This window comes from Perissodus microlepis, chromosome 3, assembly GCF_051167445.1.
Source record: "Perissodus microlepis isolate ML-2025 ecotype Zambia chromosome 3, ASM5116744v1, whole genome shotgun sequence".
NCBI lineage: Eukaryota > Metazoa > Chordata > Actinopteri > Cichliformes > Cichlidae > Perissodus > Perissodus microlepis.
The window spans coordinates 44,700,608-44,713,535 of record NC_140463.1 but is presented as its reverse complement, the minus strand read 5'-3'; the positions used below and the strand labels follow the sequence as shown (position 1 = coordinate 44,713,535).

The following is a 12,928-nucleotide window of genomic DNA, read 5'->3' as shown; positions in this document are numbered from 1 at the left end:
ATTGTGGGAACACAAAATGTCTTCCTTTGAACAACCATGAACAAAAGGGAAACACACTGGAGAGAGAAATTACGGGGGAGCTTCAGCATAACCAAAAATAACTTCATATTTCAGACTGAAATAGAATACTATGATTATGGTTAAACAAAGAGTGGGGGAATTACCACACTCCCAGCCGTGACTCATCGGGAGTTTGCCCTCGTTTAAACGATGTTGCACCCGTGTTTATCTTGAAGCGAAGGCTTGAGTTAAAAACACCTCCACGCTTTCCCAGCTTGAGGTTTCCTCCCTGTTTATCCTGCCTAAAAACCTTGCTCACCAACCATACGTGGCTGGCATACTCACGTTCGGCTGGCCTCCATTCACAGTGCCAGGAGCTATAATGGCAGACTAACCACAGAGAGCCGGTTGCACTTAGATGAGGACGGCTTGCCTCGGGAAGACTGCTTTGCTCTTCCTGCCTTTTAGACCAGAACTGGACTTAATCACCAGGAATAATGCAAGCAGCCTCTAAATATGAATGTCGTGATAAATAAAACAGAATGTGTGTCTTTAAGAGAGAAAAAGATCACTTTTAGTTGCACATAGGTTGGGGGGCTAAAATAATGAATATTTCATTTGCAAAGCTCCTTCTTTCTCTCTCCACTTTGTTGCCCGGCTTATCGGAAAATTCAGACCTGTGAAGGATCTAATCCAATACTGCCTCCCTCCCTCAGTCCCTAGATCAAGCCCACTGTTCCTACCTGAGGGGAAACGTTCAATGACGGGCTGGTTGTCCACCTGTAGCGTGGCGTTTCCACCACTGCGTGTGAATCGCACCACGTGGTATTTGCCGTCGCTCACCATCACCGCGCTCTCCTCGATGGTTATATCGTCTGTTCCCACGTTGAAGATCACGCCGACCTTTCCCCGTTCCTGTAAACAGAGGTTGATGCAATACACGGTCAACAAAAATGCACCATCATGCACTAATACGTTAAGTTCAAACATATACCCATAAAATATAACATGAAGGGTTAGGGTTAGTGGAAAAGCTTGTCCACGGTCTCTTTTAAGATTAAGCCCTCATTGTCCACTGCCCCATCCCAACATCTGGTTTCAAACAGAATCTGGTACAATTCATGTATTCATGGATTTGGTGAATTGAGAGCCACGATTAAAGGATCTAAATGTTTTAAATATTCAGCTTTAGATAGGGTAGCTGTGGCTCAGGAAGTAGAGCAGGCCATCTCCTAATCATAAGGTTGATGGTTCAATCCTGCCTGTTCCAGTCTGTATGCCAAAGCATCCTTGGGCAAGATACTAAACACTAAGTAGCTCCCGATGTGTGGATGTTAAATAGAAAGGACTTAGACCGGGGTGTCCAACTCCAGGCCTCGAAGGCCGGTGTCCTGCAGGTTTTAGATGTGTCCTTGGGCAAACGCAGCTCATTTAAATGGCTAAATGACCTCCTCAACATGTCTTGAAGTCCTCCAGAGGCCTGGTAATGAACTAATCATTTGATTCAGGTGTGTTGACCCAGGGTGAGATCTAAAACCTGCAGGACACCGGCCCTTGAGGCCTGGAGTTGGACACCCCTGACTTAGACAAAGAGAAGTGCTTTATCTAAATGACTGAAAAAAAACCCCCAGTTTATAAAGTGCTTTGAGCACTCAGGTAGAGTACTGTATTTTTTGGACTATAAGGCGCAAAAAATGTGTGCTTTATGTATTAATCCTGGTTGTGCTTACTGACCTCGAACCGATTTTATGTGGTACACGGCCGTCAAAAATCAGTCAAAATGTTTTAGTATGACTTTGGTAAGCTACAAAGCTGGATTGTCGGAGCGTTACGGCTACCGTAGTCTGGAGCCTTGCGGAGAAATACGTACTGTGTGTACAAGGACCCCAAAATGGCACCTGTTAAGAGACATGCTTACGAAGTGGATTTCAAACTTTAGTCTATCAGTCGTGCAGTAGAACATACGAATAAAGCAGCTGTGAGATAATTCAACATCACAATTTGATGGATTTGTGGAAGAGGAATGAACTGAAAAAGTGAGTGTACTGTTCTGTATTTTATGTGTTAAAACTTAACAATGTTGAGAATTATTGTGATAGAGTTGAATAAAGTTTCACTTTATTTTGTTTCGCTTAATGTGCCTTATAATCCGGTGCGCCTTATAGTCCAAAAAATACGGTAGAAAAAAGCGATTTATAAGAACCAGTCTACTTACCTTTTTTATAAAAACGCTATTAAAGTGGTCACTTAGGTTTAAGTTTGTGGACATTGTGCCATTTAAGCTGTCTTTAGAGATGATTTATAGATTCCCTGGAAAAAATATCTCAACAGCTACTCAGCTCGCTGCAAAAACATCAGTGCTCCCAATAGTATCAACTGTTTATCCACCATCATGAACCAACAACTAATATTGTAATTTGAAAAAAAAATCATGTCTTTTGTGTTTGAGAATGAATTACACTGACTGAAGCAATTGAGTTGTCAACTAAGCAGCAGTTACCCTGCACAGTTAAACTGCAGTCATCCAGCCGTGTAACAATCCATGCTAATAGGCTAATACTGTTGTTCCTTTGTTGTCCTTTGGCAAAAATCAAAAGATATTTTTCTTCAGTCAACACAAAAAGCCCCGACTGCCTGTAGTCTGATGACACTCAGAGCGTCAGATCCCACACATACCAGCCTGGTAAGGGAACAGAGTACTTGCTGAGGACTCAGGCACCTTTAGTATTCATCAACCGGGTGACCCCCCCTCCCCTCTCCCATCTATTAGTGTTGACAGCCGCCCACTGCTTTGAGTTTATTACAGTCAGCCGCCTACTCCACTCTCTTCTCCCGCCATCTCTCTCCTCTCCCTCTGTGGTTCCTGTCCTCAGTCCCAGGAAAGGTCAAAGTCATTTACAGAGTTACAGTCTGCCAGAGAGCCATAGAACAAGGGTGAGAGAGAGAAAGCGAGAAACAGAGGACATATCAGACAGCACCACTGCATACAAGTTGTCTGTCTGACTGCAAAACCTCTGTTGCACTTTTGCCCAGCTTCAAGACCCTGCTCTGGTAGCTGTTGCCCATCCTACAGACAGCAACACTTCCTGACTGTCACAGCAGGTCAAGCTCATTTGCCGGTGGGGTCACATTTGCACACTGCTATCTCCTCACTGCAGCTACAACTTCATTGATTCCGTTACCTCATTAGGTATGTGCATTTATTTTGCCACTTTCCATATGCCAAGATATTCAGGGGTGAACCTGTGGCTTTTGCTTGCATCAGTTTTCCATTATTCATGGCTGATTAAGTATTTTAAAAAAGAAAATAAGACACCCCTAATGTTAACAGATCTCAAAATAGCCAGTTAATTGAGTAAATAAGTGCAAAGGTTGTACAGTAAGTTAATGATCAGTATAATCAGCCAAATTTATGTGCATCTTAACTGCTCTTTGCTGCTGTGTAAAGTTGTTATAGTTTTTAGCCAAGGCCACGTTACGGCCATGCACCGATGTCAGCCGTGATTAGGGTATTAATTGAGCATGCTCAAATGGTGGCGCAACATGTTGGTTGTGATTAATGCTTCGCGGGGATCAGCAGAACATAAGACACAGTTGAACAGCCAGAATAAGCAAAAGGAATCAGTGTGGAACACAACAGGAAGCAGAGCTCAGCTGTCCTACGTGATGCTCCTAATGAAGCTAGATCTGTATGAAATTGATGGACTACTCTGTAGATGGACTCATTCTGCAAGGAAGCTCGTTGGATGTCTCGAATGGCAAAGTGCTTCCAGCTTCTCAGCCACTTAATCAGCGGCTTCATGTTATAGACTGACCCTCACAGTCTTTCTGCCTGCTCTCGTTGTGAATGCCAAAATCCACTATGCTGCAGATTTGACGACACCAACATGAATACAGTCTTAGAGTAATTATGGGGTGCACAAGAATAACGATTTAATCAAAGCTTTCAGTACTGATACCCTTTAGATATTGCAACGGGGAAAAACAAAATGGAGAGGGTGAGTGAAATGCTTTTGGATCGAGCGGAAATGCCAGGATCATCTCCATTACAGCCCACGCACTAGGAAGCTTAGAATAATCATAACACCTTGCTTGGAGAATTAATTCAATTTGCCAGGGTGAAGCAGAATGAATCCATGCTATTACAACTGAAAAGCAGACGGGAGTGAATTTGAGTGATATTTACAGAGAGATTAGCATTTGTGTTCCGCAACATTAGAGTTCTTCCCGGTGCTGAGGGAATGTATCGAGCCCATTACGGTGGAAAGCCGCTGGGAACCAGTGCATTTTTAAAAATGATTTTAGTGTAGCAGTAATGACATTTTAATGGCCGTTTCCCTTAAGCGAACATATCTCTGGAAACAGAAGGAAAAGAAAAACTCTTTGAATGACTGGGAGCAGTCAAGCCTGCAACATTGAAATGAAGGGACTAGTAGGTAACTTACAATAAACCCTGGCTGCTCTTTAAACACCACAGCTTCTCAACGACTGCTTAGCAGCCCTTAATCTGCTGTAGCTGTCAGCTAATGTCAGGAGCAAGAATGTTACGTTTTCCACTTTTATCTAGAGGGTAGCTCATCTTACTTTTCTTTCTACGGGTAAATCGGTAGCAAAGGGAGCAGGTCTGCAGTAGACTGGGGGGCAGGAGCTCTACTTTATGATCAGATGTATTTTCAATTACATCTGATCTGCCTGAAGAAGCCAGGATCTGAGTTACTGAGATTCAATTAAATATTCAAAGATCTACAATAGTGGAGGGGGTTGGACGAAATACCTACAGACAGAATTAAGTTTCAACTTTAACCAAAATCGGTTTTGGTTCTGAGGCTCTGAGTTTTACAGAGAAAGGTTTCATCTGGGGACAAGAGAAAAATCAAAGATTTCCTCTTGAATATTATATAACTTTAAGTACAAAGTTGCTGTTCTTGCCAAATATCTGATTTGTTTACCACTGCACAAACTGCTCATCAATTTCCCACACAGTAAATCGAGTTTAGCTACAAAAAAACAAACAAAAAAAAAACCTCGAGAAAAAAAACGTTTCTGTAATCTTCTCATTAGAGTCTCTCCTTCCTTCTTCTCAAAGACAAAAGAAAATTGACTTTGGAATTCTGCACGGCAGCCAGAGAAAGAGCAGTACGGAGTGCATTTCCGTCTGAAATATTTCAACATGACCTTGCGGCGTACGAGAGCGCGTCGAGGTAAACGCTGCTGTCGGGAGTGGAATGAGAATGAGGCAGAGGCTGCAGTCGGCGTGTATGTGTGTATCAGGGTTATCAGGCTGCCTCAGCGAGCTCTCGCTGATCACGCCAAGCAGAAAAGGAAGAGCGAGAGGAGGAGGAGGAGGAGCAAGGGGCAGAGAGAAACACTGTGCGATAAAAGGACAGTGGGAACCTTGATGATCCTCTGGGGCCTCAAGGTGCTTTGAGATCAAAGCTTCTTTTGAAGGTGTCAAGATCTGGTTCTTTCTTTTGCTCACATGCTGGTAGTCAATTAAGAAAAGGAAAAATAGACAAAGGGGGAATGAGAAAGCATTTTTGAAGGATTTGGTTCTTTGTTTCATTTCCTCCTCACCTGCTCAATCTTCTCCCTTTCTAACACACCCTACAGCTTCATCTTTACACACATCTGCTACTTGACGTATTTGCATTTCCTCAAAGTCTTTCTGAATCTCCCCCTTAAATCTGATACATAAATGCTAAACAGGCAAGTTAGAAAGAGGAAACAACAGAGATGCAACTGCTGGAAAGTGGATTCAGCAAGTCTGGGGCTGAGACAGTTGCAGTTGTTTAAATCACTCAAGGTGTTTTGCATTTTGCTGTATCAACTTGCCTGGAGAAATTGTTTCTGAAACACAGCTGACCAGTTCAGGGATTTGCTGGTTTGATAGATTTCATATTAATACTCCTCTGGCTGTTGGAAATGCAAACGATTCATCAGCTTCTCTCTCATTTGGATCTATCATAGGCTGTATCTACTTGAGACTAACTTGACATGCCACTAAAAGTGTGCAGAACTGCAGTATTTATTAGCTTATGAATCAGCCAGCAGAGCAGCATGGATAAAAAAAAAAATGATAAATTGATTTTTACTGGGAGCCCAAAGAAAAAGCAATCAATTCTTATATATGTATGTACACAAATATTTGACACATCCATGTGGTGTAGGAAAGCTTAATATTTCATACAGCTTGAGCTAAGCATTTTAACGTATTTGCAGATTCTGTGCATTAATGTAAAATTCCATATGCTGTTTACAGTTACTGACTTATACTGGTGATTTGTTTCCCTAAAATATCCCACAGACTTCTGCAAGCTGATACCCCATCACTTGGTATCTCTGCATCTTCCTCATGAGTTTAATTCCTGTACTGATTCCTGGCTAATCAGCTTGTCAACATGTATGCATAATGCCTGCGAGTGCAGATCCGCTGTGGCATCTGCTACAAGGAGAACAGTATAGTGGGGCTAAGCTTCCTCTTAGAAACTGCAGCGTTATGTAAGGAGAAATACGTGGTTGCATAACATGTAGACTTGCCGGCTAAATCATCCACTGTCCGTTCACTGAGCGTCTTCAGAGTATCTGCGACAGAAAGAGGGAATTGTTGAGGGCCAGCAGCCATTTTGAATCAGTAAACTGCTCTGTAGCGCGCAGATTTCACGTCTTCCCTTCTTATCAGTCACCTCAAATGACACAGTGCTGTTACAGACGGAGCTGCATGTGCCATTTTGATTTGGTTTATTTAGGAAAAAGAGGAGGGCTGTGGCAAAACAGTCGCTTTTGCACAGAAGACATGGTTTCCGTTGCCACACCTTCTCTCGGTTTCTGCTCAGCTAACATTTGTATGTGCTTGCCGTGGTCTCTTGCAGTCACCTTGAGCACCTCATCTTAAAGGCACTTCATATCCTCTTCGATCTCTTTTCTTTGCCTAGTTATTTCCAGCAGTGGTCATGGGTATGAGAGCACATTTGCACTGCAAATGATGAGTGGCCACTCTAACAGTGAATCAGATCTCATTGAAAAATCAATGACTTAGACAGATGTGATTTGAGTGCATGTATATATATACATATATATGTGTGTGTGTGTGTGTGTGTGTGAGAGAGAGAGTATACACTGATGTGTCTGAATCTCCTGTCAGAGCATGACTCACACTGGGCTTGCCTATTTGTCCCCGAGTACACACACACACATACCAGCATTGAGCCAAAATACTACAGAGGGAAGAAACAGTGAACATACTAAGAAGGAGAGAAAAAACACAAATCAACCAAAATACCATCCACTATAACCCTGATTGTTGCCACTCTCAACAAAAACAACGCTGACTCGCATATAGTAAGTACTGATATGACTGCTCATGTATCGTACCACTGAGACTGTTGATGGATGGCATCCTTCAGCATAATAACTATAATACTTGGAGCTCTGACTAGGGATGGGTACCGGTATCCGGTGTCATTATGGCACCGGTTCTGACATAAACGGTAGTAACCAGACCGAAAAGCAGCGCATATTTCGGTGCTTTATTTCAGTGTTTTTTTTTCCTGAGATGTCATACACTTTGGATTCTAGCCAATCATTTTACCTTTGCAAGGATAGTAGGCGGGTCCAGGTACGTGCGTTCTTTTAGAGCAGAGCTACAGATTAAAAATGCCCAAGGCGAAGCGGTCAAAAGTCTGGCTGTACTTCACAGCAAAAGATGCAAACTCAGCAGCCTGCAACAAGTGCTTTAAGGTGATACTGTGCAAAGGAGGTAACACCTCGAATCTGATGAAACACCTGGCGCCGAATAGCGTTTTTTAAAAAGCCGAGAAATGCACCATTTTTGATAGCTTGCTGCGAGACCTCACACCGAGCACATCTACTGCGGGTGTGGTGCCTGTTATCGTACCCAGAGTTAGCAACATCCCCCAAGAACCCGAAGAGGAGAGTCCTGGCCCCTAGCCCTGCCAGTGTAGCAGAAATGATGACGGATGATGATGGCAGCAGCAGCCGTTCTTCTCTGCGTGAGTAGCTTAATGTTGTTCGTGTGTAATTTACGTTGAGTAGGCTAACCACGTTATTACATTAATGCATGTAAGGTGAACTAGCAAACACCGTCGTAGTTACATGGCTGTCTTCATGTTTGATGGCAGATGCTCCCTTCACCCTGGCCAAAAAGGCTAAAATGACCAAAGAAAAAGTGGAAAACAGCTAAACATGAGAGGTTTTTGGACAAAGTTTGTGTTTTCCATTCTTTAAGCACCGGCACTGTTTCAAAAGCACCGGTTTGGCACTGGTATCGGATAAAACCTAAACGATACCCATCCCTAGGTCTGACAGCTGACCTGCTCACTGCCTTAAAAAAAAAAAACACACACACACACTTGTATGCAAACGTGGAAATGTCCTTGAGTGAGATTGCTTTGTATTATCCTTGTGATCGAGATGTGAATGACGATACAAAGCATCTGAAAAGTAACTGTACCCATGCTCTGTTACAACTGGCATCTGTGTTTTTACTTTTCCTACTAATATCTAATTTTTTTGAAAACCAAAAAACCCCACCATGTTAATCAGGTGAGTCCATATTACTGATATTACTGTAAATAGGATCTGTAATCAAGAGTTTCTGAGTACTGCCCCATAAAAACCACGATGCCGACCTGGTGTAAATTTGGGCTTCAAGGTTGTTTTCTCAATATTTTCAGATCACTTCAGTGGGAGTTTAATTCCATTCCCTTGCACTTGTGCCTCTGTGATGCAGGCTGGAATTACCTTCAAAACCATGACCCTTAAACTTGAATTTCATTTTGGGGAAGAGGAAGGACTCACGGGGAGGCAAATCTGGCGAATGGGGCAGGTGGGAATGAAAAAACTCATGTATTTCAAAGCTGTCCAGAATTGCATGAGAGAGTGATTGCAAAGGGGAACATGACCAAATTTAAACCAGCTTTTCACATTTTTTAAAATTTTATTGCATTTTCAGATGTGTTTCTAAAGTTAAGGGTGGGCGACAAGTTAAAACAAACACCTTAACCACTGACCCCCAGAGAAGGGGGGGCTCTGTTTTGTTGTGAGGGACAGATTCAGGGGTGATTGTAGCTCAGAAGCACTTTATCTACTAATCAAAGGTTGGTGGTTGGGTTCTGCATATGCATGTCATCATTTGGTAAGATACTGAACCCTGATGTTAAATATAAAGCACTTAGACAATGAAAATGTTTTGTGTGAATGAAACCTGCGTATCCAAGGGCTCTTGGCTTGTGCGGATAGGTTAACTGATTAATTCAAATTGCCCATAGGCGTGAGTGCGCGAGTGAATGTGAGCGCAAATGGTTGTCTGTCTCTGCGTGTTAGCCCAGCGACAGACTGGCGACCTGTCCAGGGTGTACCCCGCCTCTCGCCCTATGACAGCTGGGATAGGTTCCAGCACACCCCGCGACCCTGAAAAGGATAAGCGGAAGCGAATGGATGGATGGATGGAAACCTGTTGTATAAAGTGCTTTGAATGCTCAAGCACCACTATAGAAGAACCAGCCTATGTATTTGCTTGGGTAACACTAATTTATTTACAACCAGGTCAACAATATATCTGAGCTCATCTCAATGATGAGCTTCAATCTTAAAGCTGAGAAAATTTATTACAGAAGCAATCCGCTCCACATTGCTAGCAGTTTTGTTCGCTTGTAATCCTGGGTCCTCTGGTTGCCACATCACGTTTTGAGGCAGCTTAAAGTAAGCACATCTAAACCGTAGTCCAACAGGTTACTGAACGAAGAAAACTGCAAAACTGGGTTTCTCACTATAACAGAGTCCTTTCAGCTTAGATCTAATTGACATCTAAATATCGATTCCGGCAGCTTCAGCAAGTCAGATGCAATTTGTAATTTTCAGACTGTACCAGGATCAGCCTCCTCCACGAGTACACTTGCCTAAGGGCATCAAACTCATCTGAACTTTTTGTTATACTAAAGCATTGCCCTTTTTTGGGTTTTTGCAGGTCCGATCACCACATGTAAATAAAATGATCGTCTTAAACAATCCATTACGAGTGACCGTTCTGTCTTTCATGACTTAATCAAATAAAAAATGAATAAATCAAAGAGACGGTGCAGAGGTAATATGCCACCTTAGTGCTAAAATAGAGTCATCATTTACCACTCAGTCTCACTAGCCGCCAAGAGATGTGTAAAGGTAGATTAAATTTATCAAGATGCCAAAGTGAAACCGGAACATCTGAAACAGCAATGTCAAGGGCCTTTTCCAGTCACTAACCAGAGATGGATGGAGGATGGAAAAGATAAAGCAGACAGAGGAAGAAGGTATAGGAAGAGAAAGAACAGAAGCGAGAGAGAATGGGAAATGCCGGTATGAAGTGATGATCCAGTTTTTTGTGTTATCATTGTAACAAAAAGACAATGAAAAGAAATGGAAGTGGAATCTGGAGAAAAGGAAAGAATGAAGCGTTTGGAGTGACAGCAGTGAAGCTAGGGTGATGATGTGGTGGTGGGGATCCCCCTGAGGCAAAGCCAGAAAAGAATCTCTGTTACTCTGACAGTAGAAATCAATGTCCATACACCCATGATTCATCACCTTTACCACAAGCACTGCTAGGCCCAGACACAGATATTTTTCAGTTTAGACGACTTAATTTGGAACCAGGAAGCGGGGGTCTTTCAAGACCAATAAAGTTTCCTATCCACACTGATTCCTCCATTCTTGTCTCTTTTTGTATTCAATTTGCTTTCACCAGCTCCCTACAGTCCTTCATCAGTTCATTTAACTCTAAGATACGGCAGTAATCCCTGCCACAAAACCTCATTATATTGAACACCTTTCATGGGAAAAACCAAAGCAATAAGTGATTACTGAAATGACTTTTTTTTGGCTTTGTAAAGATATTAGAAACTTGGCAAATTAAAGAAGCAGGTGTTTCTGAATTCTATATTAAATTCTATATTAAATCATGATAAAATTTCTATTGATTGTATCTTTGTAATCCCAGTTCCAAAGCTTGCAATACAGATGTGAAATAGTGGCAATTCAGCCATTAGAACAATAAAACCTTATTTTCTATATATAACTTTCTACAAGAACCAATGACTGTTGCCTCACCTTACGGTATCTCCAATTATCATTTCTCTCGCTTTAGCTTGTAACCTTCCTTTTTCTTTTTTTCCTCAATTTTCTAATCTGTCTGCCCTCATCAAAAGCTCTTTTACTCCTCAGAGGCTCATTACTGAGTTGACTGGAGTTACTAACATGGGTCTGGTAGAATCCAATTGATCCATGCGCTCTTGTGAATGATCTTAGAGAAAGAACTAACACTGAGAGTACTTTGCGTCTGACAGAGAAAGGTGCATCAACTCCAAATAAAATGGGTTTGGAGCTCATTCCTGTCTGGGAGCCTAAACCTAGTCAGCAAACTGTGAAATGAGATAGCTGAGTCCTTGAATAGTGTGCATAATCTGTCTTTTGTTTAGTAGCTTTGTACTATAATAATCCTTTCTGACATTGTATGGGTACATTTTGTGGGACTGTATTAATTATCTCTCTTACTTGATGCTCTGACGAGGTCAAAAATGTACAAAGATATGAAATAATGATTAGAATTGTGCTGTTAATTTAAAAAATGTATAAATCTTAAACTTATTCCATCAAATATTTATGAAAGTACTATTTTCAAAATCCTTAAATGCTGACAAGCAGTCCACCTCGAAATAAGTTAAACATTATAGACCAAAAATAAATCAAGAAAATGCATTTGCACTTTAAAACCTGCCTGAAATCAGTGTGAGTAAATCAATTATCAAACAGCAAAAGTGGCTGATCTCAAAGCTGGTGACATAATTAGGTGAACACACTGCAAGTACAATAAAGATGCTGTAAGCTGAGACCTAAGAAGCTACCATTGCTCCTGGTTCATATTTCAAGCCTTTATAGAGTGTAAATGGATAAGCTGAAAATGAGATCAAAAGAGTAAAAAGTCACAAGACAGTGTGGGACAAGGTCTCACAATGGGTTCATCCAAAAACTTGGCTGATAGTGACCCACACTTGTTTTCGCACCTTGGCTCATGTGATTAGGCAGATGATCGATAGTGGGTCAACAACCCTCCAAGGGACACTCCCAGTAGGGCTTAAAAATCTGGGACTCTCCACCAATTGCTCTTAGAACCGAAGAAGCTTCTGAGATGAAAGGTGTTCAAGAAGTCCAGTCGATTTTCTTTCCAAGCTTATTGGACGACCTGGATGATTGAGAACCTTCCCAGACATATTATTTTTTGTTCACTTGTTCTAAAGAGAATAATTTCAATTTTAAATTGCCTCTGTCAGTGCGCCCCAGGGTGGCTGTGGCTACAATGTAGCTTGCCATCACCAGTGTGTGAATGTGTGTGTGAATGGGTGGATGACTGGATGTGTAAAGCGCTTTGGGGTCCCTAGGGACTAGTAAAGCGCTATACAAATACAGACCATTTACCATTTAAAGTTAAGTACTCTAACATTGAGACTGACTAACTTTTGGAGCCAGTCGGCGCACATAAGAGGAACTGTGTTCTTTGACAGTCTTGCAGTGGCTCCATTTTTCTGCTCTTGAGTTTAGACCTAAAACCTCTGGTCCAAACATAGGGAAAACTTATATATAGGATGTTGTGTTTGAAAAGAATACATGTCCTAAAGGTTTCTACAAAAAGAACAAACTATTTGAGGAGTGCAACATATCACCTAATCAGCTCCAGGTGGAATATTAATTACATATTACATTAAATTTTAGACTCCATTGAGTCCCACTCTGAGTTTACTACAAGATACCCAGTGGACCTGGTAAGACTCCATCCTCAGCATACATGCATTTGATGAGTGATGTGACTGTATGCTACATTACATTCATAAATTGTAGCACTAAAATGTTTGTGACTGTGCAACTACGTAAAAACCTGTAG

At 41.8% G+C, this 12,928-nt stretch overlaps 1 protein-coding gene across 7 annotated transcripts in view; it reads right to left on the bottom strand.

The window, feature by feature from the left end:
- nrxn2b (neurexin 2b) overlaps positions 1–12,928 on the bottom strand; it is a 687,330-nt gene that overhangs the window by 42,046 nt on the left and 632,356 nt on the right. For all 7 annotated transcript variants that reach the window (XM_084924606.1, XM_084924605.1, XM_084924600.1 and 4 more), the window contains one exon: positions 744–915. In XM_084924606.1, coding sequence (XP_084780732.1) covers positions 744–915 — 172 coding nt within the window. The remainder of the gene's footprint in view (positions 1–743; positions 916–12,928) is intronic.